Genomic DNA, 26,320 nt, shown 5'->3' with positions numbered 1-26,320 from the left:
GTGATGAAGTGGTCAAGTCTTCCTTTGTGCTTCTTCCTGATAGTTCTCTCTGCATCTGTCCCCCTCTCCGTTTTCTTTCCTTTTTTTTTTTTTCAAAGGTTCTATTTGAGAGGGCGTGAGCACAAGCAGGGGGAGCAGCAGGCAGAGGGAGAGGGAGAAGCAGACTCCCCACTGAGCAGGGAGTCCAATGTGGGCTTGATCCCAGGACTCTGGGATCATGATCTGACCTGAAGGCAGATACTTAACCAGTGAAGTCACTCAGGCAGGCGCCCTATCCCCTCCGTTTTCATTCCTCACTGCCTTTGCCCTGAGTCCAGCCTGCGTGACCTCTTACCTGGATTGTTCAGCCTCCCACATCAGTTCTTCCTCCTCTTCTCCTCCCTCAACTCTGCCCCCCGCCACGACGTGTTCTTCTGCATCCGTTTAATCTTCCTGAAGCACGACTCCTCCTCAGAAAGTTTTAGCGGTTCTGTTTCACCAACAAGATAACATCTAAATTTCACGGCAGGGTGTTTTATGTCCCCCCCCCCCCCACTGCCTCCCGCACACAGCGGAACTTGCGTATCTGGCGTTATGTTTACTTCTTTCCCTTTCCATGCATCCCATGCTTCCCTCACCCTGTGCCCATTCAGTGAGGTAGGAGAGCATAGTAGCAGCCAGTGTACAGGTTCTGCAGCCAGACTTCTGGGGTTCAAATCCCACTTCCCTGACTACTAACCATATGGCCTTGGGGAAAATCACTCCGTGTCACCCTACTTTGATCACCCTGTCGCAGAATGGGGTGTTATAATTATTCGATGAGGCCCCACATGTAAAGTTTTAAGAACATCGCTTAGCACTGAATACATTTTCAAATGCTAGCATGCTTGTGATGATGCTTTCTTTCTGGCTACCTTCACTCGTGCTCTTGCCTTCCCAGATACCCTCTTTTGCTGGTTTCCTAATTGAATTCTGCCCAGTTCAAATGGTGCATCCTGGGCAGCCTCGGTGGCTCAGCGGTTTAGTCCTGCCTTCAGCTCAGGGTGTGATCCTGGAGACCCGGGATCGAGTCCCACGTCAGGCTCCCTGCATGGAACCTGCTTCTCCCTCTGCCTGTGTCTCTGCCCCCCCCCTTCATTAATAGATAAATAAAATCTTTAGATTAAAAAAAATGGTGCATCCCTAAGCTCATATCACTTGCCTTCTCCCCTACTTGGAAGTCCACCTATCTCCTTTTAATTTTTATAATCTATTGCTATTTTTGCAATATGGTTATTTCTTTTTTTTTTAAAGATTTTGTTTATTCGAGAGAGAGAGAGAGAGAGAGAGAGAGAGGCAGAGACACAGGCAGAGGGAGAAGCAGGCTCCATGCAGGGGGCCTGATGCGGGACTTGATCCTGGGACTCCAGGATCACGCCCCGAGCCAATGGCAGGAGCCAAACCGCTGAGCCCCCCAGGGATCCCCGCAATATGGTTATTTCTTTGTGTAGTTATCTTCCGTGGCAGATTGCAAACATGGTGGGGGCAGGATCCACATCTGGTTCACTCGGCTAGCTCCCCAGAGCACGCGGATATGTTGCCTTGTCCATGCTAAGCACTAACATGATTAGAATGACTGGCTGATCAGATGTGTGCTTCACAGAGAGCATAGTGGCAAAGGGAAGCTCCCAGCTGGAAAGGCTGAAAGGCAGGGAGGGAGTCCAGTTAGGAGACTGATCATGATCCAGGCGGCAGGAGGCGGGGGCTCAGCAAGTGGCAGGAGACCTAAAACGAGGGGATGGATCGTTGAGTGTCAAAGACCCCGTGACTACCCCCGGGTCCAAAAATTGGAAACAAAACAAAAAGGGAAAAGGATTCTGTTACATTTTACCTAGCTGGTCCGGGTCTCATCCGTGGTTTTATCTTCTGAGTAATAGTATTAGATTGCCTTTCATCTGTAGATATTAACTGGACCTGTAGACAGTTGTGATGTGTTGATTAACTGGAAGCTCTTTTTCTAACAGAAAAATGAAAATCGATTCTATCTGAAGGAAGTGAATGTCAGCATGTACTTGGTTAATGGCTCTGGTAAGCAAAGCATCGGCCTCGGGGAAAAGAGTGGGTTACACTGAAGGAATAGAAACCATAGTTGTTTTGTTACCAAATAGTGCCTTATTTAATGGAACAGAGGAGTCTGTGTGAAAATTGTGCTTTGACCACAATTGAAAATCAATAACTGAGAACTATAGTGTTTTATCTTTTCAGTCTCCCTCGTTTTCAAATAGGGTGGATAATAGTTAAGGATGTGACTGATTTTTAGACCACAGAAACATCTATAGAAAGATAGAAAACCTAGTGATCGTAAGAATTGCTTTTTTTGGTAGACTCTGTACCCCAAGCTCCCATACTTCACTGAAAAATTCTGAGGACTGTCCCATTTCTTATGTTCATAAAGTTACTAACAGGCACCTGACTGATTCAAGCGGTAGAGCATGGAACCCTTGGTCTCTGGGTCAAGGGCTTGAGCCTCACCTTGCGGGTAGGGCCTACTTAAAAAAAAAAAAAAGAAAGAAGTTCCTAACATCTTTGTTTTCTTTAAAGTTTTCAGCATTGCAAACAACAATCTGAGCTACTGGGATGCCCCCCTGGGAAGTTCTTATATGTGCAACAAAGAGCAGACTGTTTCAGTGTCTGGAGCATTTCAGATAAATACCTTTGATCTAAGGGTTCAGCCTTTCAATGTGATGGAAGGAAAATATTCTACAGGTAAGAACTGAGCAAGTTTTATTAATAATTTATGTTCTTATGTTGACTAATAGGTGGCTTTTCCTTTGACTCATGGAAATTTAAGCAGTGAAATAGAGAAATATGAATTCACCTCTTGTGACTCTGTTGGAGAGTTCGCATGGCCTTGAGCAAGTTCTGTAAACTCCGTATTTGGCTCATCATTTTGCTCAAAGTAGATTTTTTTGTGTGTGGACCTGAAACCCATTTGCAGCCAAGTTCTTAAAACTAAAAACTGATGGAAGCTGTCAGCGAGCCTTACTTAAGGTAGAGACACTCCCTGCCAGTTTTTAGTTTGTGGGAAGGATGGCAGCTTTGAGAAGCTAGGATCTATTTTCTTGGAGCCATCTTCTTATTGGAAATATTTTCATACCCGAATGAAAGCAGTTTGGTCTTATTTTGTTAAGACAAAAGATTACGGTTAGCAAAGCTTCAAATACCATGAACAGTGTTTTGGCCAGCCAAAATGATTTGGAGAGTTTTAAAAGCATATGCCAAGGTGTGAGGCTTTCTGGAAGATCGAGTCAGGGCTAATATTAGGCAGTATTTGTCAGATTTTTAGTGAAACCTTTTGTGGAGGGCTCATTGTTCATATGAATATGAAGGATGTATTTGGCATTATGAGATTAAAATCTGCACATAGGTAAAAAAGTACATAAAATTCCTTAATTGACTTGTCCTTTGAAACTGATGACTTAAAATTGGGGGTTTGTGGATCACAGCTCTGCTGAGCAGAGCTATTCAAACCATCCACATCCTTTTTAACAATTAATTCTGTGGTTTAGAAGGAAATATGGCAGCTGTGTTTAAAAGTCAATATTCCATGAGCCACTCAACCACTTTTGCACTGGTGCTGGATCCCCGACCTGACTTGGTTAGGCCAAAATAAGTTGGGATCTCCACCCTACCATTCTTGTGACTAGAGAGGTTATTCACACTTAGAAATTTTTTTTCAGGAATTCATTTCCCCTTTTGTTATTTTTGCTTATGTACTATAATTATTTTGATCCTCTCATAGTTTTATTTTTGAGTCTTTATCAAGCTCCTCTACATTATTACCCTAATTTTAGGTCCAGATTTTTGTTTAGAATTGAATCATTTGCAGCGTGATACCAGCTCAAGTCTGTTTATCTAGTCAGCTGAAATAGAGATGAGCTACATTCTTTCTCGAACTTGAAACTTTGCTTTTTATGTATGTTGAATTCAAAATGGTACCCAAAGGAGTATACAACATTTAATACTGGCAATGAACGTGTCATCTATTTGTGGAGCTAGGTTCTTGACCGTGGGTACCTACAGATACAACATACCACTAGTATTTGACTGTACAGGGAGGAGGGAGTAGACTTGTATTAAGGGAAAAGAGTGTTGAATGGATTTTACTGGATCGGACTACTCTCTGAAATAGAAAAGCTCGCCCCTTGTGGGCTGCCAGCCCTGACTAGGTTGATAAATGTAGTAAACACACGCAAATTAGTTAAGAGGTCCCAGTTTCTTGACTTCTGTAGCTGCTAAGATCACATACTCTAGGTCAAGGATCCGCAGAGTATATTTGGAAGGCATAGACAAGTAAGTGTTTTAGGTTTGGAGACCACATGGGCTCCGACACCACTATTCAGCCTCCTGTTGTAGCATGTAAATAGCCAGAGGCAATAAGTAAATGAGTGTGGCTGGGTTCCAATAGAACTTTATTTATGGATGCTGAAATTTGAATTTCATACAATGCTCATGTGTCACAAAATCTCTTCCTTTTTTTGTGTTTTTTTTTTTTTTTGGCCATTTAAAAAATGTGGAAAAACCACTTTTAGCTCTTGGGTCAGATTTGGCCTCCAAGCTATAGTTTGTTTTCTGCTCTAAAAGATTCCAGAGCCAGCATGGTTCTAATCCCATGATTAAACCTTTCTCATCTGTTCTCAGTTTCCCAAAAGATATTCACTCTAGCACTAAGAGGCTAACCTGGCTATGTAGAAATGGATTAGAATTAGCTCTCTTCATTTCTTTCTTTCTTTTTTTTTTTTAAGTTTTATTTATTTGAGAGCATGCACACGTGACCTGGGGGAGGGATGGAGAGGGAGGGAGAGAGAGAATTTCAAGCACACTCTGCCCCGAGCGTGAAGCCTGATGCAGGTCTTAATCTCAGGACCCTGAGATCATGACCTGAACCAAAACCAAGAGTTGGGTGCTTAACCGACTAAGCTACCCAGATGCCCCTCTTCACTCCTCTATTTTAGAAAGGATTTGGACTATGAAACACATACACATGTGTATGTGTTTACTCATAGATATAAACGATATAATGTTCTTTTATTCATACATTCGAATTATCTATACATATATAACACAGAAGAAAAGACAAGTAAATTTTAATTCTAGAACAATCCATAATTTTCTATAGCTTTATCATTAAAATATACCTGTCTTAATTAAAGTTGACTTTGTAAGAACATTTCTGACTTTTGAAACAACATCTTTTACTTTTGGACATTCATTTTTTATTATACTCATTATTTGTTACACACTTTTTCTCACCTACAGCCCAGGAGTGTTCGCTGGATGATGACACCATTCTAATACCAATTATAGTTGGTGCTGGTCTTTCAGGCTTGATTATCGTTATAGTGATTGCTTACCTAATTGGCAGAAGAAAAAGCTATGCCGGATATCAGACTCTGTAATACTAATCTATCTGTAATCTCTGTTACAAAATAATAAAGCAAGTACAAGTTCCAATATGCAGTACTGTTCAATTTGAGGTATATCTAGTTGCAGTTCTGATCTTAGAATGGGTGGTGTGGGGGATTTCAAACTCAAATAAATAAAAACACCCTAAAAACTATAAACTACAAATTAGCCACATGATTTTGGTTTCCCCAGCCAAGGAATTTAAAACTGTTATTTCTACAGCAAAAAGCATGTGCAAAATAACCTGGATGATTGGTTCTGTTCTATTGTCTTGAGTTAGTAATGTCCATGTTTTCACTTTATGTATTCTGACCAGAAATACACAGTATAGAAAACTCAATTTGCAAAAAAAGAGATTTTTTCCTGCATATAGTTAAAACTGGGACCGCACATTCTACAGTGAATTTGTACTTGCTCCTTTTGTATTGTGTGTGTGTGTGTGTGTGTGTGTGTGTGTGAGTGAGTGATTTTGTTTGCAGGTTAACTTAGCTACTTTGGCATTGCTGCATATTTGACCTATGAGAGATATGCCAGTAGATTTGAACAGTCTAGTATTATGTTCTTAGCAATGAATGCTTTGCTAATGCCTTTTGAATATACTTGTATTTAATGTGGCTATAATGACAAGAGGTACAAAAGCTGTATACATTTTGGAATAGGTGTTAATCTTCTTGTTTAATCCCTTTTTGAAAAAAACCTGGATTTTTCAGTCTTTTAAATGGCAAGACACAAGACTATTCCAACTGGGCATTTCAATCAATTTTCTAGGTGCTTTAGAGATAATTGCTAGGCTGTGCCAATTTGGGGTGTTAGTCCTTTGTACCTGTAAATTGGCCTCTACATGCACTGCTAAAATGAATGTAGTTTCTCTTTAGCTTTGCAGTATCCTTGTTGGTGGTAGTATGTTGTATTCTTTTCTTGTTTTCTTTTTCTTTCCTTTCCTTTCTCTTCCTTTCTTCTCCTTTCCCTTTCTTTCTTAAAGAAGAAATGCCAGGATGTCCTAGAACCCAGATAAAGAAGTGCACTTACACTTAGCCATCAATTTGCACCTAACCCAAAAGTCTTGGTCTTCTCTTAGTCCATTAAAAAGTCATCCTTTGTTTCCAGCTTGCATTGATTGCGTCAACATTTACTAATTTGGCTTTCACATCTCAATGGTTCTATGCTAATCAAAACTTAATGTTATTATTGTTCATTATGGTAGAATCATTATTAATTCATGTATTTTGTGCTCTGGGGAGATACACCAATGGACACATTTACCATGCACCACCTAATGTTTATATGATAAAGCAACACATTTCAGCTTGATAGTTAATACATCAAGTATTTCTCACTGCTTCCAGGAGGTGTTTTTGTTGTTGTTGTTATTTTGTTTTTTGTTTGTATTGGAATGGCTGAGTAAATATTAAAAAGTTGTTAATATGCAGCCATATATAGGAAGTTCTTATGTTTTGGGAGTGGGAGATTATATGCCCCCATATACACTAGAAAATGGGATATGTGTTCCAAACAATTATTGATGTTGAATTAATTTAGTAGCCTAGCTCTATGCAGCACACACACAGAGGCAATTGCATGTTAGCATGTATATATCTGTACAAGTATCTTTCAAGTTATATTAGAGTGGTAAATATTTTCTCCCACTTAAATTTGCTCTCTGCTTAGAGTAGCCTGAAACCCTTACTGGCTCAGAATCAGATTCTTGACCAGTCCCTCCCTTACAGCTACACTGAGCTGCATTGCCAGCTTAAGGCACTTTTTAAGGACTAAATATAAATCTGATTTTTAAAACGTATTTTTACTTAAATAACATTCTAGTGTAGAATTGTTAACCTTATATGAATGGATAATGCTTATGAAAATATGGGCGTCAGATACTTATGAATCAAAACAAAGCAGCCTTTTTTTTTTTAAACCTAAATTGGAAGCACAAGTGAGTGGCACTAGCTTAATGCTGTTAATGTTTCTAAAAGTTTTTACATTTAGGTTATATGCCTAATTCATATTAAAATACCTCTAATTAGCACTGTTTTATAGAAAATCTGACTTCATTGAATATTTTTGTATTTTACATGGGCCAGTTCATATACTCTCTTATTTACACTATTATTTCCTATAGCCACATGTTCTTTGTACCTTTTGTAGTTTTGTTTGTTTTACTGGGGTTTATACCTTGATGGTTTGACATGCTATTTGGTTCTGGGTGTTTTTCATGTTTTAGCATTTGTATAAAGAAACTGGTCCATGTAAATGCTTTTCATGTTTTTTTCTCAAATGTTTAAACCACTAGTTGATGTATGGTGTTTCTCTTTAGATATTTGCCTGTCCATTTGCTCAACATATTGCTTCTAAAACAAACAATAAAGATTCTTTTATTTCTTAAGGAAATTTGCTCACATTTTTTCCCGTTGGTCAAAGTAAAAATTTTGTATAACTACATGATGACAATTTCTTCCAAAAGGGAAAACGTCAGAAAAGCTTAGAAGTGGAACTAAATTATTTCCAAAATATTCTGTGTATTACCGTCTGGAAGAGTGGTCCCATACATAGATAGGTCTGTACTGATCCTGGGCTGGTGACAGAATAAGATGACCTAGGAAGCTTGATAGAAAAATTCACATGCCAGGCTCCATTCCTAGAGGATTTCACTTAGCAGGTCTGGGCGTGTGTGTGCGTGCACGTGTGTGTGGGGGCGGGGTGTGGGTGTGTCAGCTCCCCAGTGGGATCCAGTGGGTAGCCAATCAGGGAACCAGTGATCTAGAATATTTATGTGATAGGAAATGCTTTAGAGTTTCTCTTTGTTCACTTTTCTCAACCACTAAGTTAAGGCTGATATTTAATGTGTATACACAGCAGCTGTACATTACAGCCATACAAACCCAGCTATTGGTCTGAACTGAAATAGGATTGTGTGTAGTCACTCTCTCAGATCACCCTAAAATACTTGAACCTTCCAGTTTTCACATAGCTTCCCACCCACAAAAACTTGGCAACCTGGCTAGTAACTTTCCTCTGGATTACCCACTTAAGCTATGTGACTGCCAGTTAATCATCACAACTCCCAACTCTGCTGCTAGCTGCTATGTGATTTTGGCCAAGCTGCGTAACTTCTGGGGTCCCAGTTTCTTCACCTGGGAGCTGAGGGCTTTAAAATCCTATTCCTCTTAATTTCTGTAAGTGATAGTTTCCAAATGTTTCAATGAAAATTGAGTATTTTTAGAAGAAATCTGATAAGCAGTTACTAGTTATAATCAAGGACATACTTTATATACAGTGTAAAATGTGCCATTTGAAGTTTCTTGCACTTTTCACAAGGAATTCTTATAAGACTCAGATATTTTTAAGATAATAGCACTTCATCTTTGTTTCTTTAAGTAGATAAGGTTACATCGTCTTGGGCTCATTCTCTCCCCACCCATCTCTTTTATTCTGGGTCACTAACTTTCGGCATCAATAATTACCACATCTTGTTTTTGAAACTAGTATAGACATGTTTGGGTAATACTGAATAGCTTCAGGTATCTTCAGATTCATGTGATATACTTCAAACAGTTTGTAGATCTAAAAGGTATATAATAAGATGTCACATAAGAATATGACTCTTAATACTGATTGTTCCAAAGAGAAATTTTGATACAATTGGTTTTTAGGATGAGTTCGTTTTATATTTCATTACAAATGTATATCTCAGCTTTCCAACTCACACTGAAAATTGTATTTGAAAAGTTTGAGCTAACAGATAATTGAGGATTAATAGTATTTTTAATCTACGTGAAACTTTTAATTGAAATTTCAGTGGCCACAAAACTTTATCTTTAAAAATCTTCACTGCTTCTGTAATTATTAAGCTCTTCCACAAATACACTGTTCCTTTCCCCAGAAATATTTTCAGTATGGTCTCAAGTGTACATTATGCAAATAAATCAGGTCAAAATGACTTCTATAGAATGAGATTTTTCTTTTCTTCAGGATGTGTTCCTATTAAAGTCATTGTTTTCCAAAATTTCTTTCCATTATCTAAAGAATTTTTAAAGGTTGAATTCATAAAATCAATAGTTATTATAAATTAATACTTCACATACTAATTGAGAGCATTTTAAGTAAGTGACAGCATCTAGAAAGATCTTTGTATTAGTGGAATTGCCTTTTTGATCTACTCTGGGAATATTTGTCTTACATGAAAGCCTTATTGGCAGTATTTATGAAAGTCGTTTCAGTACTAGGTCAAATACCCAATTTAGGGAAGAGAGGAGTATGAATCCGTTGCCAGAATAAGAAATTAATCTACTAATGAATTTTTTAAAAACCAAGTTAAATTAAATCCAAGGCATAATACTTTATGGTTCGTGTCACCTAATAGTTTATATGCCAGGTGGTAATTGGGGAAATTGAAGGGGAGGAGTCCGCTAACTGGGTGCTCTTCACACCGTGTATTCCCAAGTCATATCTGGCAATCTCAGCTATCTGGATTTCTAACAGAACCAAGAAGCAAGTAAAAAAGATCATTGAGCTGGCAGCCAAAGCCTGTATCATAAAGTCCATAAACTTCAGGATTGCATCTTTGTTCCCAGTTATTGCCCCAGAGGCTAGCTAAAGCCTGGCACATTTCTTAAATGTGGGCACAATCAAAATTGCCTAGCAGCCTATTCATTCTTATTTTGACACAATTCTAATAAGCACAATTATCTGATTTATCAATCCCCGGTAGACTGCAAGCTAGGAGGAGAACTAGCACAAGAGACAAGGAAATGGGAAACAAGTGGTGGTTCAACATCCCGGCTGCCTTCCCTCTGCAGATATACCTCCATTTGCACGCACCACCCCTTCCTCCTCTCCACTCTCAGTGAGGTGGCTTTTCCCAGTCCATGCTTCTGAAATCCCATTTCACCAGCCTCCTGGGACACCTTGTACGTTGTCTACAGTCGTTGTTTGAGGCTCTTGCCTTCATTCCACCAATGCATTTAAGTCTCTTCCACTCCAAAGATACCCTTTCTTGACCATGTTGTTCGCCTTCTAACTCCCTCCCTCGTGTCTTCTCTTCTCCTAAACTTCTCGGAATGACTACTGAATGTTCCCCATCTCACGTTCTTGATCTCCTAACCGATCACTTTCCATTGTTCCTAAACCGGCAGCAATTTGACTCACAGCCGTACCCTCTAGTCGCTAGATCCGATAGGCTTCTGTAATATTTACTGTTCTCTGTGCTGATCGAAACTGTTTCCTTCTTTGGCTTCTGTGGCACTGTTGTCTACCTGCCTTTCCTTTTTCTTTTTCTTGCTCCTTTATTCCTCAAATCTGAGTGTTCCCGAGGGTTTTGGCTCTGATCCTTTTTAAATTGTTTGCCCTTGCTGAGAAATAAATGTGTCCCTGGTTTTCACTACCACTTAGGTTCCTCTTGGTTGGGACACAGGCATCTGAAGCCCAGAAGGCCCGAAACTGCATGCCTCCTCCCACATATCCCTCCGCACCCTTCCCCCGCCCCCAACACGCGAAAATAACTACAAACCAAAACTGAATGCAGGTGTCTTTTCTCCCGTCTTCCCTATCATGATGGGAATGGCACCTGTGTCACTGGATCACTCAAGTGGGGAATTGGAAGCCTTTTTATTACTTCCTGCCACACCCCCGATACCCATTCGCTCGGTCCTGCCTTCTCATTGGCTCTCCAGTCTGCCCTTTCTGCATCCGCACCTCGTTCACCCAGTTCGGGACCCTGCTGTTGGTCTTCTGGCCTCTAGCAATAGAGACGCCTCCTTACTTCCAGTCTTCCATTTGCCATAACTTCTAAAACAGATACCCTGCCAAAAGTCCCACCGTCTTCATGTTTCCTTCCATTAGGATAAGGTGCAACTACCTAGAGCAGACCGTGCCTCTGTGAGGGGCCCTAGTACCCTTTCTCCCCCTCTTTTCCAGCCAGGAGTGCCTGTCGAGGCACCCTAGCTCTGCCAGCCTGCCTGCATTTCCCCTGGGGTGCTGCCTTGTCCCGTTGGCCCCCGTACATCTGTCCCCGCTGTTTCCTAGACCCTCGATGCTCTTCCCCCTTACCTGCGTGGTTAGTTCCTACTCGGCCTTCACAGCTCGGCTCCAGTGTCACCACTTTCAACGGATGTGTGTCTTGAGTAACAAGGCTGAGTTGGGTGTGCCCCTGGAAAACTGCTGTGACACTCTGTGTGTCGCCTGCCCCCTCCCCCCCACCCCGTTAAGGCACATTTCGAAATTCTGACCCCTGCTTTTCTTGTCTGACTCGCTGGATGCAAACAGTTATGCCGTCAAAGGCAAAGGCCCGCCTCTCTCTTCTTTCCACTACCGGACCCCGGCTTGCCACACCTGGAGTGTGTCTGTCTGCTTTGTATCGTTGTTCACGTGCTTCATTTCAATAGTGCCTCACAATGCGCAGGCTTCCAGGCGTGGTGCTGCTGCCACTTGATAGCAGTTTGCCCCTAGAAGCTCACAGCCTGAGCATCATGGAAAGATTAATGATATTTATCCTTCTGTTTAGGAAATCTGGGAAGTAGGGAATCAGTTTATATGTCTCTCATCCAAAATGCCTATATTTGGGGGGGGCGGGGGGAGGGAAGTCCCTGAAAGCAAGCGTATGACTTGGTTATTTGGAGGATGACTTTGGTGGAACCTCTCATTTGCTGATAAGGAATGCCAGTGATGCGTTCCCTTGGTGTAAAAGACAAACGTGTGTGAGGGAGTGGTGCCATTTTAACTTAACATTTGCGGCTTTGACATTTTGTCATTGTTTTCTGTTCTCAATTGTCCTATCTCCACGTCTAGCTCAAGACTGCAGTGCCGATGACGACAACTTCCTCGTGCCCATAGCGGTGGGAGCGGCCTTGGCAGGAGTACTTATTCTAGTGTTGCTGGCTTACTTTATCGGCCTCAAGCGCCATCACGCTGGATATGAGCAATTTTAGGACCTGCAGTCCAATCAATTATAAAGAAATACATGCACATAAAATTTTTCTTGCCTCTCAATTTTGAAACACGTTGCTCTTTAAGATTGATATGTTGAAACTTTAATTCTTAAATCAGTCCCAGCATTTTGAGATTAAGTCTCTATTAATAAAAACCGTTCTCTTTTATCAGCTTAAAATTACTGTATTCACTGGTCCTGAAGACAGACTGGTTAAAATCATCGGTGTGTGGTGTGTTAAGGTCTAGCCTAAGAAGCCTCAGCCAAATTTTGATCCTAACTTGAGATGCCTTAAGCTTATTAATGCGGCCATTATAAGAAAAAAATATGTAGTTGCCTCTTAATGGAATTAATAAATTTTGTTTCACTACCAGTGTTCTGTTTTAATGTATAAGAGCTATCATGATTTCAACTCATCACAGTACTTTTGCATATAGTTCATTAAATAAATATCGATGTGACATAAATGCCCATCAGATACGCTCAAACTTGGTTTTCAGTTGAATGTCCTCAGGACCATCAACATTTTTTGAGGTTATGTGACTTTTGCTGCTTTCTTTTTCAATTTAAGGATGGAGTCACTGTCTCACGCTTGTGATTTTTTTTCCCTAGGTAAAAAACAGACCCAAGAGGCCACAACAGAACTTAAACTGGCTTTAGAATTAGAGTTTTAGAAAAATTGTTTCTTTTTCAGCAATAGAGACTGAAAAGACTCCAGCATATTTAACCACTTGCCTTTTTTTTTCCTTGTGTTTTTCTCTTTGGATGCCTGATTAGCATTGAAAGATAGAAATATTCTATGAACTAATTAGGACAGATTGTGTTGTGTTTCTCTACCTCATCTTGTTGATCTCTAGAGCATTAAAATCTATTTAGTGTTGTCATCAGACTGGTACTTATGAAATGTAAGCTAACAGCAATCTCAGAAGGGAGGCAGTGAAGCATAGCAAGTAGGCTCTTGCTTCTTCAAGAAGGCCCCCGTGGGGCAGAGTATAGATGGGGGGGGATGGAGTAGAGAGAAGCTGTTAGCATTAAAATGAGCTAGATAATCAGCTCCTATTGAAACATGCCCCTTGTCCTAAGTGCAGTTCAGATATTGAATGTATAGACAAATAAGAAGAAGCTTCTTCATCAGTGGACTGGGGCAGACTTTCACACTGAAGTGATTATTTTATTAATTCATTTTGTGAATATATTGGCTTGTTCAGAATTTCTATAACTCACTGATTACAGCATCTTAGTACCCAGCTATCTGTCTCTGAAGGCTTTCTGTGAAATGCACTGAATCCTTCCAATAAAGACTATGGTCATTACTGAAATTCCTATACTCGGAACCTCAGCAACTGTTTTTTGTTTTTCGTTTTGTTTTGTGTTTTTAATGAATGACTAAAGTGCAAGAGGAGCAAAAGATAAAATTAGAGGAGAAAGTGCAAAGTTATTACTCAATCATAAATCAGACCAAATATCACATCTTGATAATTGCATTAGGGCTTATACTTGGAAAGAGCGTTAAAGATTATCAACTCTAACCCTGTAATTTCACAGAAAAGGGGGTGACTTCACTGAGGTTATATATCTGGTGGGCCACAAAACCATTATTAGCATTTTGGTAACAGTTGTCCCAAGGAAGTCTACTCACTCACTAGTCAAACTAGTTTAAACATGCAATTATGAGATCAGAAGGGGGTACTTTGAGATTCTGTACTAACTACTTTCAGTACCTAACACCTGATGTCAACTTAAAGTATTTTTTGAAAGTCCTGAATATTGGCTTTTGATCTCTGCTTCTTTAAAATCTAAACCCTGGATGGGATCACAGACCTGAGAGGAAAGGAGGAAGGAATGAACACTTGTTGACCACCTGCTGTGTGTCAGATGCTTTAGAAATATAATTGTATTTAATCCTCAAATAGCTTAAGTCCAGGTATCATTATCCCCCTTTTACAGATAAGGAAAGTGAGGCCCGGTTTAAATCACTTGATGAAGGTCCTTTAGCTAGTTATGGAAGTAGCCAAGATCCCAGCTCGGTTCGATCTGAGTCCAAAGCTCAAAATCTACATGCAGACTGCCTTCCTAGTGGTCCCGGAATGGACTACGACGTGTTGGATATTATTATTCTTCCAGGGCACTGCTCAGCTACAAATAATTGTATATAACCTGACAACTACCTAATGCCCGTATGGAGAAAAAAAATTATACTGCATTTTCTTGATCCTAAGTCCTCTTTAGCTTAAATTTTATTACTCATACCGAATTCTCATTTATATTTTGATGATAGTGATGGCAAGGGAGAAAGGGAGTGGGAAAATACACAGGTGGTGTGTTAAGTGTAGATGATAGCTCTTTTCCCTGGTGCCATTAGACAATTAAACATAAAATCTTCCCATGTTAGGGGAGCACACATGTTTCCTGGTTCGTCCTTTAACTTCTGCCTTTTGTACTGAGGAATTAGGTGTGATGTGATCTGAGATTACATGATAATGAGAGATAGAGGAGGATGGGTTCTGTACATGTATTTGGGTGGATATGGAGAAAATAGGGACATGGAGGTAATGCTATTAAAGACTAATCTGTGTTCATTTTCAAAATGCTTGTTTCTTGTTGGCTTGTTTCTGCTTAATTGCATTCTTTACTAACTTCCTTGCTCTCTGTTCTTTTCTAACAGCTGAAGAATGTTCTGCTGACTCTGACCTCAACTTTCTTATTCCTGTTGCAGTGGGTGTGGCCTTGGGCTTCCTTATAATTGTTGTCTTTATCTCCTATATGATTGGAAGGAGGAAAAGTCGTACTGGTTATCAATCTGTGTAATCAATTAAACCTAGTGCTTTTTTTTTGCCATCAGAAGTTACATTTCCATTGGCTAGATGCCAGGAATTGCTATGCGATGGATTGTTTAAGCTATGCAGACTGACCTCAGTGAATTGCTAGCTAACTTGGGCATGAGTAGCGCTTATTTAAGACAAAAATGTATTAGGACCAATTTCTTTTTTTTTTCTATTTTTTATTCCTTTGTTAAAGTGTAATTGGAAGAAAAATTGTGGCTTAGACTATGTTTTTGAGTAAATAATGATTTTAAGCCTCTGGATTCAATTATGAAAGCATTTCTACTGAAGAATAATTTTCTGTTGCTGCTACTTGTATTTTGCTACTTTATTTGACGGTATTTGCAAAATCAAAGCTGTTAGAGAATTTAACTTGCTTGGGGAAATAAATTCAAAAACATACTGAATTCCTTTTCACTGGTGGCAAGCATAAAATTTGGTTCATAATAAGACTTCCTTTCCTCGCCTCCTGATCAGAATTGTTTAAATCTGTTTAGTATTTTTCTGTTAAAAAAAAGAAAGAAATGGCTTCTCAATATTGTGCTTAATAGCAAAAGTCTGCCTGTTTTCTTCATTACTGTTAGTGGCAACTATATTTTAATAAGGATGTCTCTCATTTTATTTATTTATTTTTTGCCTTCTGGAGTTTGGAATATATTGATTATCTCAGACTTGATATTTATGCTGAAGGATGAATTAAGATCTTCAGCTTTTTTTTTTAAGTGTTGATATAGGATCGGTTATGTTTTTTTAGGGTTATGATTTAGAATTTTTTTCCTTAGAGCCTTAACTTGTCTAGAAAGTGAATTCATCCACCAAAAAAAATGCTTCTATACTTTGTGTGCCTCCTGCACTCTCCCATTCCCTATATGAATAAATTCTAATTGACATTTTTCAATGTATTGATTTCTTCTTTCTTGCAGCAGCAAATGCTAACTAACTCTAGAGGCTAGTGGGTTCCTAAGTGTCATCAGTCAGATGGCTGCCTAGCCAAAGCTAGACTGGGATTATACTATAAATTTGTTGATCTTAATTGAAACATGTCCCTGTAGGGACTTCTAATGGCTCTGGCTTCTGGAGCAAGGTACTAGAGACCATTCATCCCAGGGCCTGCTTGGTTGGCTAGGCTGTTGAATTGCCCTTTGATTTGGAAGCACAGTGTTGTATTTCTCTAGGGCCCAAATGGCTACTTTGCATACCTGTTATTAGCATAAGGCAGATGTTTATTTTACCAGGCTATTTTCTCTCTAACTAAAAACAAAAGTCTCCAAAGATCTGCCTTTGCTTCAGAAATGTCCCATGGATTAAAAAATGGAGCCTAAACTTTAAATAAAGTTAGTTTGCTATGAAATCCAAGGATTAAGTTCCAATCTACCTCTCAGCACAATGCCAATGCTCACCACTGTGTTGCCACCGTTAACTGATGCCAGAACTCTTTGCCAATAACTGGAATTAGAAAATTTTGTTACAAGGAAGAAACTTCATCAACATCTTTCTTTACTGTCTTACCTATATGTTCATCTTGAAAGCATCTATTCCAACATGGCACATCAGATCGCTCAATTGCATCTTCCTTAGAGCTCTCTCGCTCTGACTTGCAGATTCAGGCTCTCCTCTATTTGCTAAGTATAGAAAGAAAGTTTTCTTTTAAAATGTTCTCCTGTGAAAACAATTGCTTATTTGTTATTTGGTCAAAATGATGGCACCATAAAGAACAGGGGCTTCATTTCAACAAATATTTTTTTTTCAACAAATATTTTTGAGATGATTGTCTGGAAAGCCAGATTGTGTAAACTCAGCTTGTGACCTTGTGAAGTATATGAACTGGAAATTCAGATGGATTCAAAATAGAGGTTTTGCTTAAAAGTTTTCTGCCTTCTGGGTTGGAGACTAATAGCACTATTTCTTCATTAGGTGTCATGGCTTTATCTTAGATAATTAGCAAATGTGCTTAATTCTCGTTTGAGAATAAAGATTAAAATACAAAATATTCGTAGAGGGTGAAAACAAGAGTGGCTTTAATTCCAATAAAATATGGGAAACTCCAAATCTATGAACTGAGGATTCTGTTAGCTTTGCTCACTGAGTTCATTTTTCTGTCAGTACAACAGTGAACCAGACAGCAGGACTTTGAACTCACGGGTATAAAGGATAGTTTTTCACCTAGGCTTCTTTGGAAGAAGTGATACTTGCTGCTACCTAAAGTTTTGGATATATCAATTTAGTGAACTAATCAATACCTGCAAGATAAAGCATACTGTGTTATTTCTGTTTAATCTGATATGTGTGATTTTTAGACCAGTGGATTCAAAGATAATAAAGATTATACAATCCATATCACTATGGATAACTTCATTTTTATTCCAGGTGCTCAGCCTTAAGAGCTTGGATTGATTTGTATAATCTAAGTTCCTCAAATTCTAGTCTCTTGAATTGTCAGTAGGAATCGTATGATTTCATAGGTCTGCAAATTAACCAAGCACCATTGGGAAGAAGGCATTAGGAACCTTTAGTACAGACACTTCAAATACGGGAGCCTATGTGGTCATGAAAATTCCAAGAAAACATTAAAAATAAAATATGGAAATCTAACAAATGTAAGAGCTTCTTAATAAATGTACTTTCAGCATATGTCTGTTTTTCCTTGATGAACTGTACTCATTGTTGAAGTTCATTCCATTTCGAGCAAGATAGACCTTGGGAATATGGCAGGGGTGGATGAGGAGCTACCCATTATCTGCAAATTTCTTTAGATTCTTTATAACCCAGTCTAATGCTCAAATGTTCTATCATTGGATTAAATAACAGCACACTTCTTTTTCCATAGGGCGCATTGTGGGTGGCAGAGGGAATTGAACATTGGTTCTCTCTATAGCTCCTGAGTAATAGGGTTTCATTTTCTGATTGTTAGACATTTAATGGATATTAAGTTTTTTTTTAAAGGCCTTACTTGCATTTGAGGGACTGGCAAGAGGGTTTGTGGTAGAACCCATCTTTCTTAGCTTCTTTGGTGACTGTACTTCACAAATTTGTACCTCACCGGGCCTGGAAAAGAAGCACTTGGAGATTATTGGCAGCGACAAGAGTGGTTCTTTAGAACTGTGAGAGGAAATATTTTATTTTCTCTTTGCTTTTATTCTCTATGTATTTTGATGGCAGTGTAAACGTGAGTCCCTTTGTTTCAAGAGATATGCTTAAGAAACAGGAGACATCTTGGAATACAATGCATTTTTAGTATGAAAAAGCAGCTAGAGTTGCAGTGAGCAGTTACAGAGCTGTGCACTTTACACACATTATTTTACTTAATTTTCACAGCCCTTCTCTGAGGTTGTGTGGTATGGTTCCCAGTTCACAGATGACGTGACTAGGTTAGCTACTTAACCAAAGTTGCACAGGAAGTAAGTGACAAAACTGACATTTGAGCTCATCTCTGTCTGCCTTCAGAGATCATGCTCTTTATATATATATTGCAGTTCAATTTGCAGACATATAGCATAACACCCAGTGCTTATCCCGCCAAGTGCCCCCCTCAGTGCCTATCACCCAGTCACCGCAACCTCCCCTCCCACCTCCCTTTCCACTACCCCTTGTTCGTTTCCCAGAGTTAGGTGTCTCTCATGTTTTGTCACCCTCACTGATATTTTCACTCATTTTCTCTCCTTTCCCCTTTAATCCCTTTCACTATTTTTTACATTCCCCAAATGAATGAGACCATATAATGTTTGTCCTCTGATTGACTTACTTCACTCAGCATAATACCCTCCAGGTCCATCCACGTTGAAGCAAATGGTGGGTATTTGTCATTTCTAATGGCTGAGGAATATTCCATTGTATACATAGACCACATCTTCTTTATCCATTCATCTTTCGATGGACACCGAGGCTCCTTCCACAGTTTGGCTATTGTGGACATTGCTGCTAGAAACATCGGGGTGCAGGTGTCCCGGCGTTTCACTGCATCTGTATCTTTGGGGTAAATCCCTAGCAGTGCAATTGCTGGGTCGGAGGGTAGCTCTATTTTTAATTCTTTGAGGAACCTCCACACAGTTTTCCAGAGTGGCTGCACCAGTTTGCATTCCCACCAACAGTGCAAGAGGGTTCCCCTTTCTCCACATCCTCTCCAACATTTGTTGTTTCCTGTCTTGTTAATTTTCCCCATTCTCACTGGTGTGAGGTGGTATCTCATTGTGGTTTTGATTTGTATTTCCCTGATGGCCAGTGATGCGGTGCATTTTCTCATGTGCTTTTTGGCCATGTCTACGTCTTCCTCTGTGAGATTTCTGTTCATGTCTTTTGCCCATTTCATGATTGGATGTTTGTTTCTTTGCTATTGAGTTTAATAAGTTCTTTATAGATCTTGGATACTAGCCCTTTATCTGATAGGTCATTTGCAAACATCTTTTCCTATTCTGTAGGTTGTCTTTTAGTTTTGTTGACTGTTTCTTTTGCTGTGCAGAAGCTTTTTATCTTGGTGAAGTCCCAATAATTCATTTTTGCTTTTGTTTCTCTTGCCTTCATGGATGTATCTTGCAAGAAGTTGCTGTGGCCAAGATCAAAAAGGGTGTTGCCTGTGTTCTCCTCTAGGATTTTGATGGAATCTTGTCTCACATTTAGATCTTTCATCCATTTTGAGTTTATCTTTGTGTATGGTGTAGAGAATGGTCTAGTTTCATTCTTCTGCATGTGGCTGTCCAATTTTCCCAGCACCATTTATTGAAGAAACTGTCTTTTTTCCAGTGGATAGTCTTTCCTGCTTTGTCGAATATTAGTTGACCATAGAGTTGAGGGTCCACTTCTGGATTCTCTATTCTGTTCCATTGACCTATGTGTCTGTTTTTGTGCCAGTACCACACTGACTAGATGACCACAGCTTTGTAGTACAACCTGATATCTGGCATTGTGATGCCCCCGGCTCTGGTTTTCTTTTTTAATATTCCCCTGTCCATTCAGGGTCTTTTCTCATTCCACACAAATCTTAAGATGACCAATATCCCTAATGAACACAGATGCAAAAATTCTCAACAAGATACTAGCCAATAGGATCCAACAGTACATTAAGAAGATTATTCACCATGACCAAGTGGGATTTATCCCCGGGATGCAAGGGTGGTTCAACACTCATAAAGCAATCAATGTGATAGATCATATCAACAAGAGAAAAAACAAGAACCATATGATCCTCTCAATACATGCAGAGAAAGCATTTGACAAAATACAGCATCCATTCCTGATCAAAACTCTTCAGAGTGCAGGGATAGAGGGAATATTCCTCAGCATCTTAAAAGGCATCTACGAAAGCCACAGCAGATATCATTCTCAATGGGGAAGCACTGGGAGCCTTTCCCCTAAGATCAGGAACACGACAGGGATGTCCACTCTCACCACTGCTCTTCAACATAGTACTGGAAGTCCTAGCCTCAGCAGTCAGGCAACAGGAAGAAATAAAAGGCATTCAAATTGGCAAAGAAGAAGTCAAACTCTCCCTCTTTGCAGATGACATGGTACTGTACATAGAAAGCCCAAAAGACTCCACCCCAAGATTGCTAGAACTCATACAGCAATTCAGCAGTGTGGCAGGATACAAAATCAATGCCCAGAAGTCAGTGGCATTTCTATACACTAACAATGAGACTGAAGAAAGAGAAATTACAGAGTCAATCCCATTTATAATTGCGCCCAAAAGCATAAGATACCTAGGAAGAAACCTAACCAAAGAGGTAAAGGATCTATACCCTAAAAACTACAGAACCTTTCTGAAAGAAATTGAGGAAGACACAAAGAGATGGAAAAATATTCCATGCTCATGAATTGGAAGAATTAATATTGTGAAAATGTCAATGTTACCCAGGGCAATTTACACATTTAATGCAATCCCTATCAAAATACCATGGACTTTCTTCAGAGATCATGCTCTTAACCACTATGCATTCTGCTTTCTAAGGTACAATAGATTTAAAAATATATGCCTTATATTAAATGGGTAGGGAAATCTGTCTTTGGTACTCTTCCATCCTGTATGCGGTCATCCTATAAATGTTCTTCAATACTCTTAAAATAACTTGAGTTTTTTCCAGCCCACTTGAGGGGCAGACGGATGCTGTGGCAACACGCCTTTTGAAAGATCAAGCCAAGGCCAGTTTGTGCTGTGCCTCATCAGTAATGGTAAGCCCTGAATGTCACTTTTTTTTTTTCAGAGGAGCCTCATCTAGTTATTCTGATCACGTATCATTATCATCCTGCCCTCAAACTGTTCTGCACCGTGAATCATTTTAACTGTGCATTAGTGTGTTTAAGAGACTAAATGGAACTGTCTCTCTCTTCACTTTGCCTAAATTAATGCCGTCCCTCCCCCCCAGCCATCTCCCAGCCTTAAGTGCAGTGTAGCCATGACACCCAGCAGTCCTCGCTAGGTGCTCCTGAGCTCCGTTATGCGGTTCCTCCTCTCAGATCTAGGGCATTTTTGAGAGGATTTCAAGAAATCTATACCCACATACTTAAAGTTTCCAGCCCTATCTGCAGTGCTCCCCCTTCTTACCGCATCCACTGCTCTTCCGTACTCTACTCCACTCCAGCCAGACCAGCCCTCCTGCTATTTATTCCTCAAGGCCCCTGAGGGCCTCTGCACCTGCTCTGCCTTAACCTGAAACAGTCTTCCCCTAGCTATCCTCAAGGCTCACTCCGTCATCCTACTCAGTTCTCTTTCCAAACGTCATACAGTCAGTGAAGCATTCCCTGACCACCCTATTTAAAATAGCACTCCACACTCCCAACCCCCGCTTTTCATTCCCCTTACTCTGCTTCACTTACCGCTTATCTCCTGTCACCATCTGACATACCACACATTTTCCGTGTGAATCTGTGTTTCAGGCATGGCTCCCCCTAGAAGGTAAACTTCATGAGAGCAGGAGTTTTTGCTCTATCTACTACTCTGTCCCAGTCCCTAGAATGATGCCCGGCACAGAGTTCACACTGAATAAAGATTTCTTGAATGTACGAGTGGTCATCTTGTGCCATAGCTAAACATTTATTAGGGGCTTAATACTTCCTTTCATCAGTTCTAAGATGCCAGCAACTGTAAGATAGATATGCCAATTAAACAGGCTGTGAGAACCCCATTGGTTTCGAAGGTATAAAAATGAACAAATATACATCTCAGAATTGATATGTGCCAGGCACTGTAGAGAGTGCTGGATGTGGATTATGCCATCTACCTTTCATCCATCGACTGCATCTGGGCTTCGGACCCAAGCGGTCAGAGCCAGAGCCTCTCAGTTCTCTGCCACAACAGCCTCCCTTTGGTACGACCTACTGGTTCTTGTGTCATTTTCAGTTCCCAAAACAGAAGTCTCTACCTCTGGTTGCTATAATTTTCACTTTTAAAGCAAACAATATTTAGCATTCACTTTCTTTTCTTTAAAATGCTATATAGTAGAGCATGGCAGGTGTGTGAGAACAGGATTTGAATCCTGGCCCTTACCACACAGTGGCGGTATGACCTTGGATTTAACTTCTAAGCCAAGGTTTCTCCATCTGTAAAATGGAGATGATACTGTTAACCATCTTGTAGGGTTTTAAAGAGAACTAAATAGCTTGAGGCCACCAAATACATCAGAAGGCAATCAGCGTGGGCTTTTTTAATGATACAGAGAAGAACATTCTTTCCAAAGATGATAGATGTCGAATGTTTAGACAAGATCACAGACACAGGAAATAAAGAGATTAGGGCTGAGATAAAACCTTAGGAATGGAAATCCACTCAAACTAGGTTTAAAAGAAAAAGAGAAGTGAATTATGAAGTTACAGGGTAAGTCTCACAGAATCCAAATCAAGGGAGTACATCTGGGACTCAGAGGAACAGAGAGTTAAATTATAAAGCGTCAACTGAGAGCATACACAGATGATGACGCCCTGGAAAGTTTAGAAAAAGATGAATGAGCGATAACTTGCACTGCATTATTAGAATGTGTTTGAAAGCCAGAATCAAATGTTAGATGGGAATAAGAATAGACCAGGAGGGGTTTTTTAAAAAATATTTTATTTATTTATTCATGAGAGACACACAGAGAGAGAGAGAGGCAGAGACACAGGCAGAGGGAGAAGCAGGCTCCACGCAGGGAGCCCGACGTGGGACTCGATCCCGGGTCTCCAGGATCAGGCCCTGGGCTGAAGGCGGTGCTAAACCACTGGGCCACCGGGCTGCCCTAGACCAGCAGTTTTAACAGACAACACGCACACACACAAACATCAGTGTGTGTGTGTGTGTGTGTGTGTCTGTGTGTCTGTGTTTGATAAAGCTGTTCTTTTCAGATTGGTAGGAAAAGAATAAAATATTGAGGCTGAAATACAAGGTTAATCACATTTAAACACTTACCTCACAGTAAGTACCAAAATAAATCCAAAGTTGATTAAAGACTTAGATTTTTGAACACTATAAAAGATATAGAATCGAATATAGATGGCTGTGATCTTACTGCAAAATAAAGAAGACCTTCTGAAGAATAAAGGAAAAAGAAAAAATGCCAGTGGAAAAGATCTCAATGTATAAAAATCTAAGACTTCTTTTTTTTAAAAAAGATTTTATTTATTCATCAAGAGATAGGCAGAGACATAGGCAGAGGGAGAAACAGGTTCCCCATGGGGACCCTGACGCGGACCCTGTGATCCCAGGACCCCAGGATCACAACCTGAGCCAAAGGCAGACACCCAACCACTGAGCCACCTAGGTGCCCCAAAATCTAAGACTTCTGATCATCAAAGGGCCACCAGGCACAAATTTAAAGACAAACTCCAAACAAAGGAAGATATTTGCAATCTTAAGGATGACAAAGGGTTAGGTTAATATCCTTACTTTCAAATACAAAACAAGATAGGACGGATATTCCACAAGTGGGACATGAATAGCTAAATCATGATGGAAGTAATACAAAGTGAACAAGTACCTTGAAGAAAATGTTCCATCTTTCAGGTAAGCAAAGAAATAGAAATTAACACAAGATCGTCTTTCTTTTTTTCTTTCTAAGATTTTATTTATTTAATCATGAGAGACCTAGAGAGAGAGAGAGAGAGAGGCAGACACAGGCAGAGGGAGAAGCAGGCTCCATACAGGGAAGCCCAACGTAGGACTCGATCCGGAGACTCCACCAGGATCACACCGTGAACCGAAAGCAGACGCTCAACCTCTGAGACACCCAGGCATTCCAAGATATCTTTCAAACCAGTTAGGATACTTTTTTTAAAAAAAAGGATTTATTTATTTATTTATTTATTCAGAAAGAGAGAGAGAGAGAGAGAGACTGAGAGACACAGGCAGAGGGAGAAGCAGGCTCCATGCAGGGAGCCCGACGTGAGACTTGATCCCAGGTCTCCAGGATCACACCCCCCACTGTAGGTGGCGCCAAACCGCTGCGCCACTGGGGCTGCCCCAGTTAGGATACTTTTTTTTTTTTTTTAATTTATTTATGATAGTCACACAGAGAGAGAGAGAGAGAGAGAGAGAGAGAGAGGCAGAGACACAGGCAGAGGGAGAAGCAGGCTCCATGCACCGGGAGCCCGACGTGGGATTCTATCCTGGGTCTCCAGGATCGCGCCCTGGGCCAAAGGCAGGCGCCAAACCGCTGTGCCACTCAGGGATCCCCCAGTTAGGATACTTTTAATGGTGACATTCACTCTTGGCCCTGGTACAGAAAATTGTGTATACCAACATACTGTTGAGTGTGAAAATAAAAATTTGAAAACAATCTAAATGCCCAATAAGGTAGAACTAGTTTAGTAAATTGAAATATTGCCGTGAAAGAATATTATGCGGCCATTCAAAATCACATCCTCCGGACGCCAGGGTGGCTCAGCGATTGGGCGCCTGCCTTCGGCTCAGGGTGTGATCCCGGCATCCAGGATCGAGTCCCACCTCGGGCTCCCTGTGAGGAGCCTGCCTCTCTCTCTGCCTCTCTCTCTCTGTGTCTCTCATGAATAAATAAATAAATCTTAAAATAAATAAATAAAATCACATTCTCAATATGAATATGAGATTCCTTGTGTCTTACTGTTGTTACGTGAAAAATGTCGGAAAGAAATATGTATCATTATTTTGTTCTGGTAAATCAATTTATATCTATGTATCTGTATCAACCACTGCCCTTCTGCCACCCAAGAGGAGCTTCACCCTTTTCTTCCCCCTGCCCCCACGCGTCCACTGCAAGAGGGGTCCACACTGGAATCACTACTTCAGCAGTTGAGGAGGCTACAAAAAAAGCATGTAGCATATCCTGTTTGGTAGACATGTATGTGCAGACATTTACATATGCCTGTATGGATATAAAACAAATACATTAAAGTCTAAACAAGCAGTCACCTCCAGGTTTTGGGATCATGGGCGGTTTTAACTGCTTTTTATATTTCTGGGTTTTTTTTTTAAAGATTTTATTTATTTATTCATGAGAGACACACACAGAGAGAGAGAGGCGGAGACACAGGCAGAGGGAGAAGCAGGCTCCATGCGGGGAGCCAGACGTGGGACTCAATCCCGGGTCTCCAGGATCATGCCCTGGGCCGAAGGCAGGCCTAAACCGCTGAGCCACCCGGGCTGCCCTATATTTCTGTTTTGATCAATCCAGTTTGCTTTGATACCCAGAAGGGCCTCAGGAAGATAATTTCCCAGGAGAGTGGGTCTGGAATCTCCTTGGTTCTCTCTAGCATTCTGCTCAGATGACAGCTGGCTCGTGAGAGGACAGAGCCTCCACTCCTACCAGATATCAGGGCTTTCCCCTCATTTGACGCATATTTCATTCAAAGAAAAATGCATTTATTTTACACCGTTCTTTAGTCTAGGCACCGGGCCTTTACCATGCTTCATGCACAGCTCTGCCACCCCTAAAGCAATGCAGAGGCATATTTCTCATTGGCCTGTTGTTGCTTCTGGTGACCGTGCTTCTTCCCATCTCTACACCCTTCCACATGCTGCCTGCAGAAGCCCCCCCAGGAAGGGTTGGATTGGAGCCATTCCTTCTGCAGCTGAGGCCAATGGGTGTTGTTGGCCAGGGGCTGTGTGTAGGTGGGCCTGGGAACATGTCAACCACTGCATGCTGCCCCATCTTCTGTACCTCTAGCTGCAGGTTTCACGCAGCTGTTGCCCTAGGAGATAGGTCCACAATCC

At 40.5% G+C, this 26,320-nt stretch overlaps 1 protein-coding gene across 3 annotated transcripts in view; it reads left to right on the top strand.

Moving 5' to 3' along the window:
* LAMP2 (lysosomal associated membrane protein 2) overlaps nt 1-16,069 on the top strand; it is a 37,521-nt gene extending 21,452 nt beyond the window's left edge. Inside the window, exons 7-9 of one of the 3 annotated variants that reach the window (XM_025431209.3) lie at nt 1,983-2,046; nt 2,560-2,724; nt 15,015-16,069. In XM_025431209.3, coding sequence (XP_025286994.1) covers nt 1,983-2,046; nt 2,560-2,724; nt 15,015-15,157 — 372 coding nt within the window. In that variant the 3' untranslated portion in view covers nt 15,158-16,069. Of the gene's footprint in view, nt 1-1,982; nt 2,047-2,559; nt 2,725-5,277; nt 7,816-12,210; nt 12,723-15,014 lie in introns of those variants that run through there. The other 2 variants (XM_025431211.3, XM_025431210.3) reach the window with 2 other exon arrangements.
* The last annotated feature ends 10,251 nt before the right edge of the window (nt 16,070-26,320 follow it).

Source organism: Canis lupus, chromosome X (genome assembly GCF_003254725.2).
Source record: "Canis lupus dingo isolate Sandy chromosome X, ASM325472v2, whole genome shotgun sequence".
Classification (NCBI taxonomy): Eukaryota; Metazoa; Chordata; class Mammalia; order Carnivora; family Canidae; genus Canis; species Canis lupus.
This window is presented reverse-complemented; position numbering and strand designations above follow the sequence as displayed.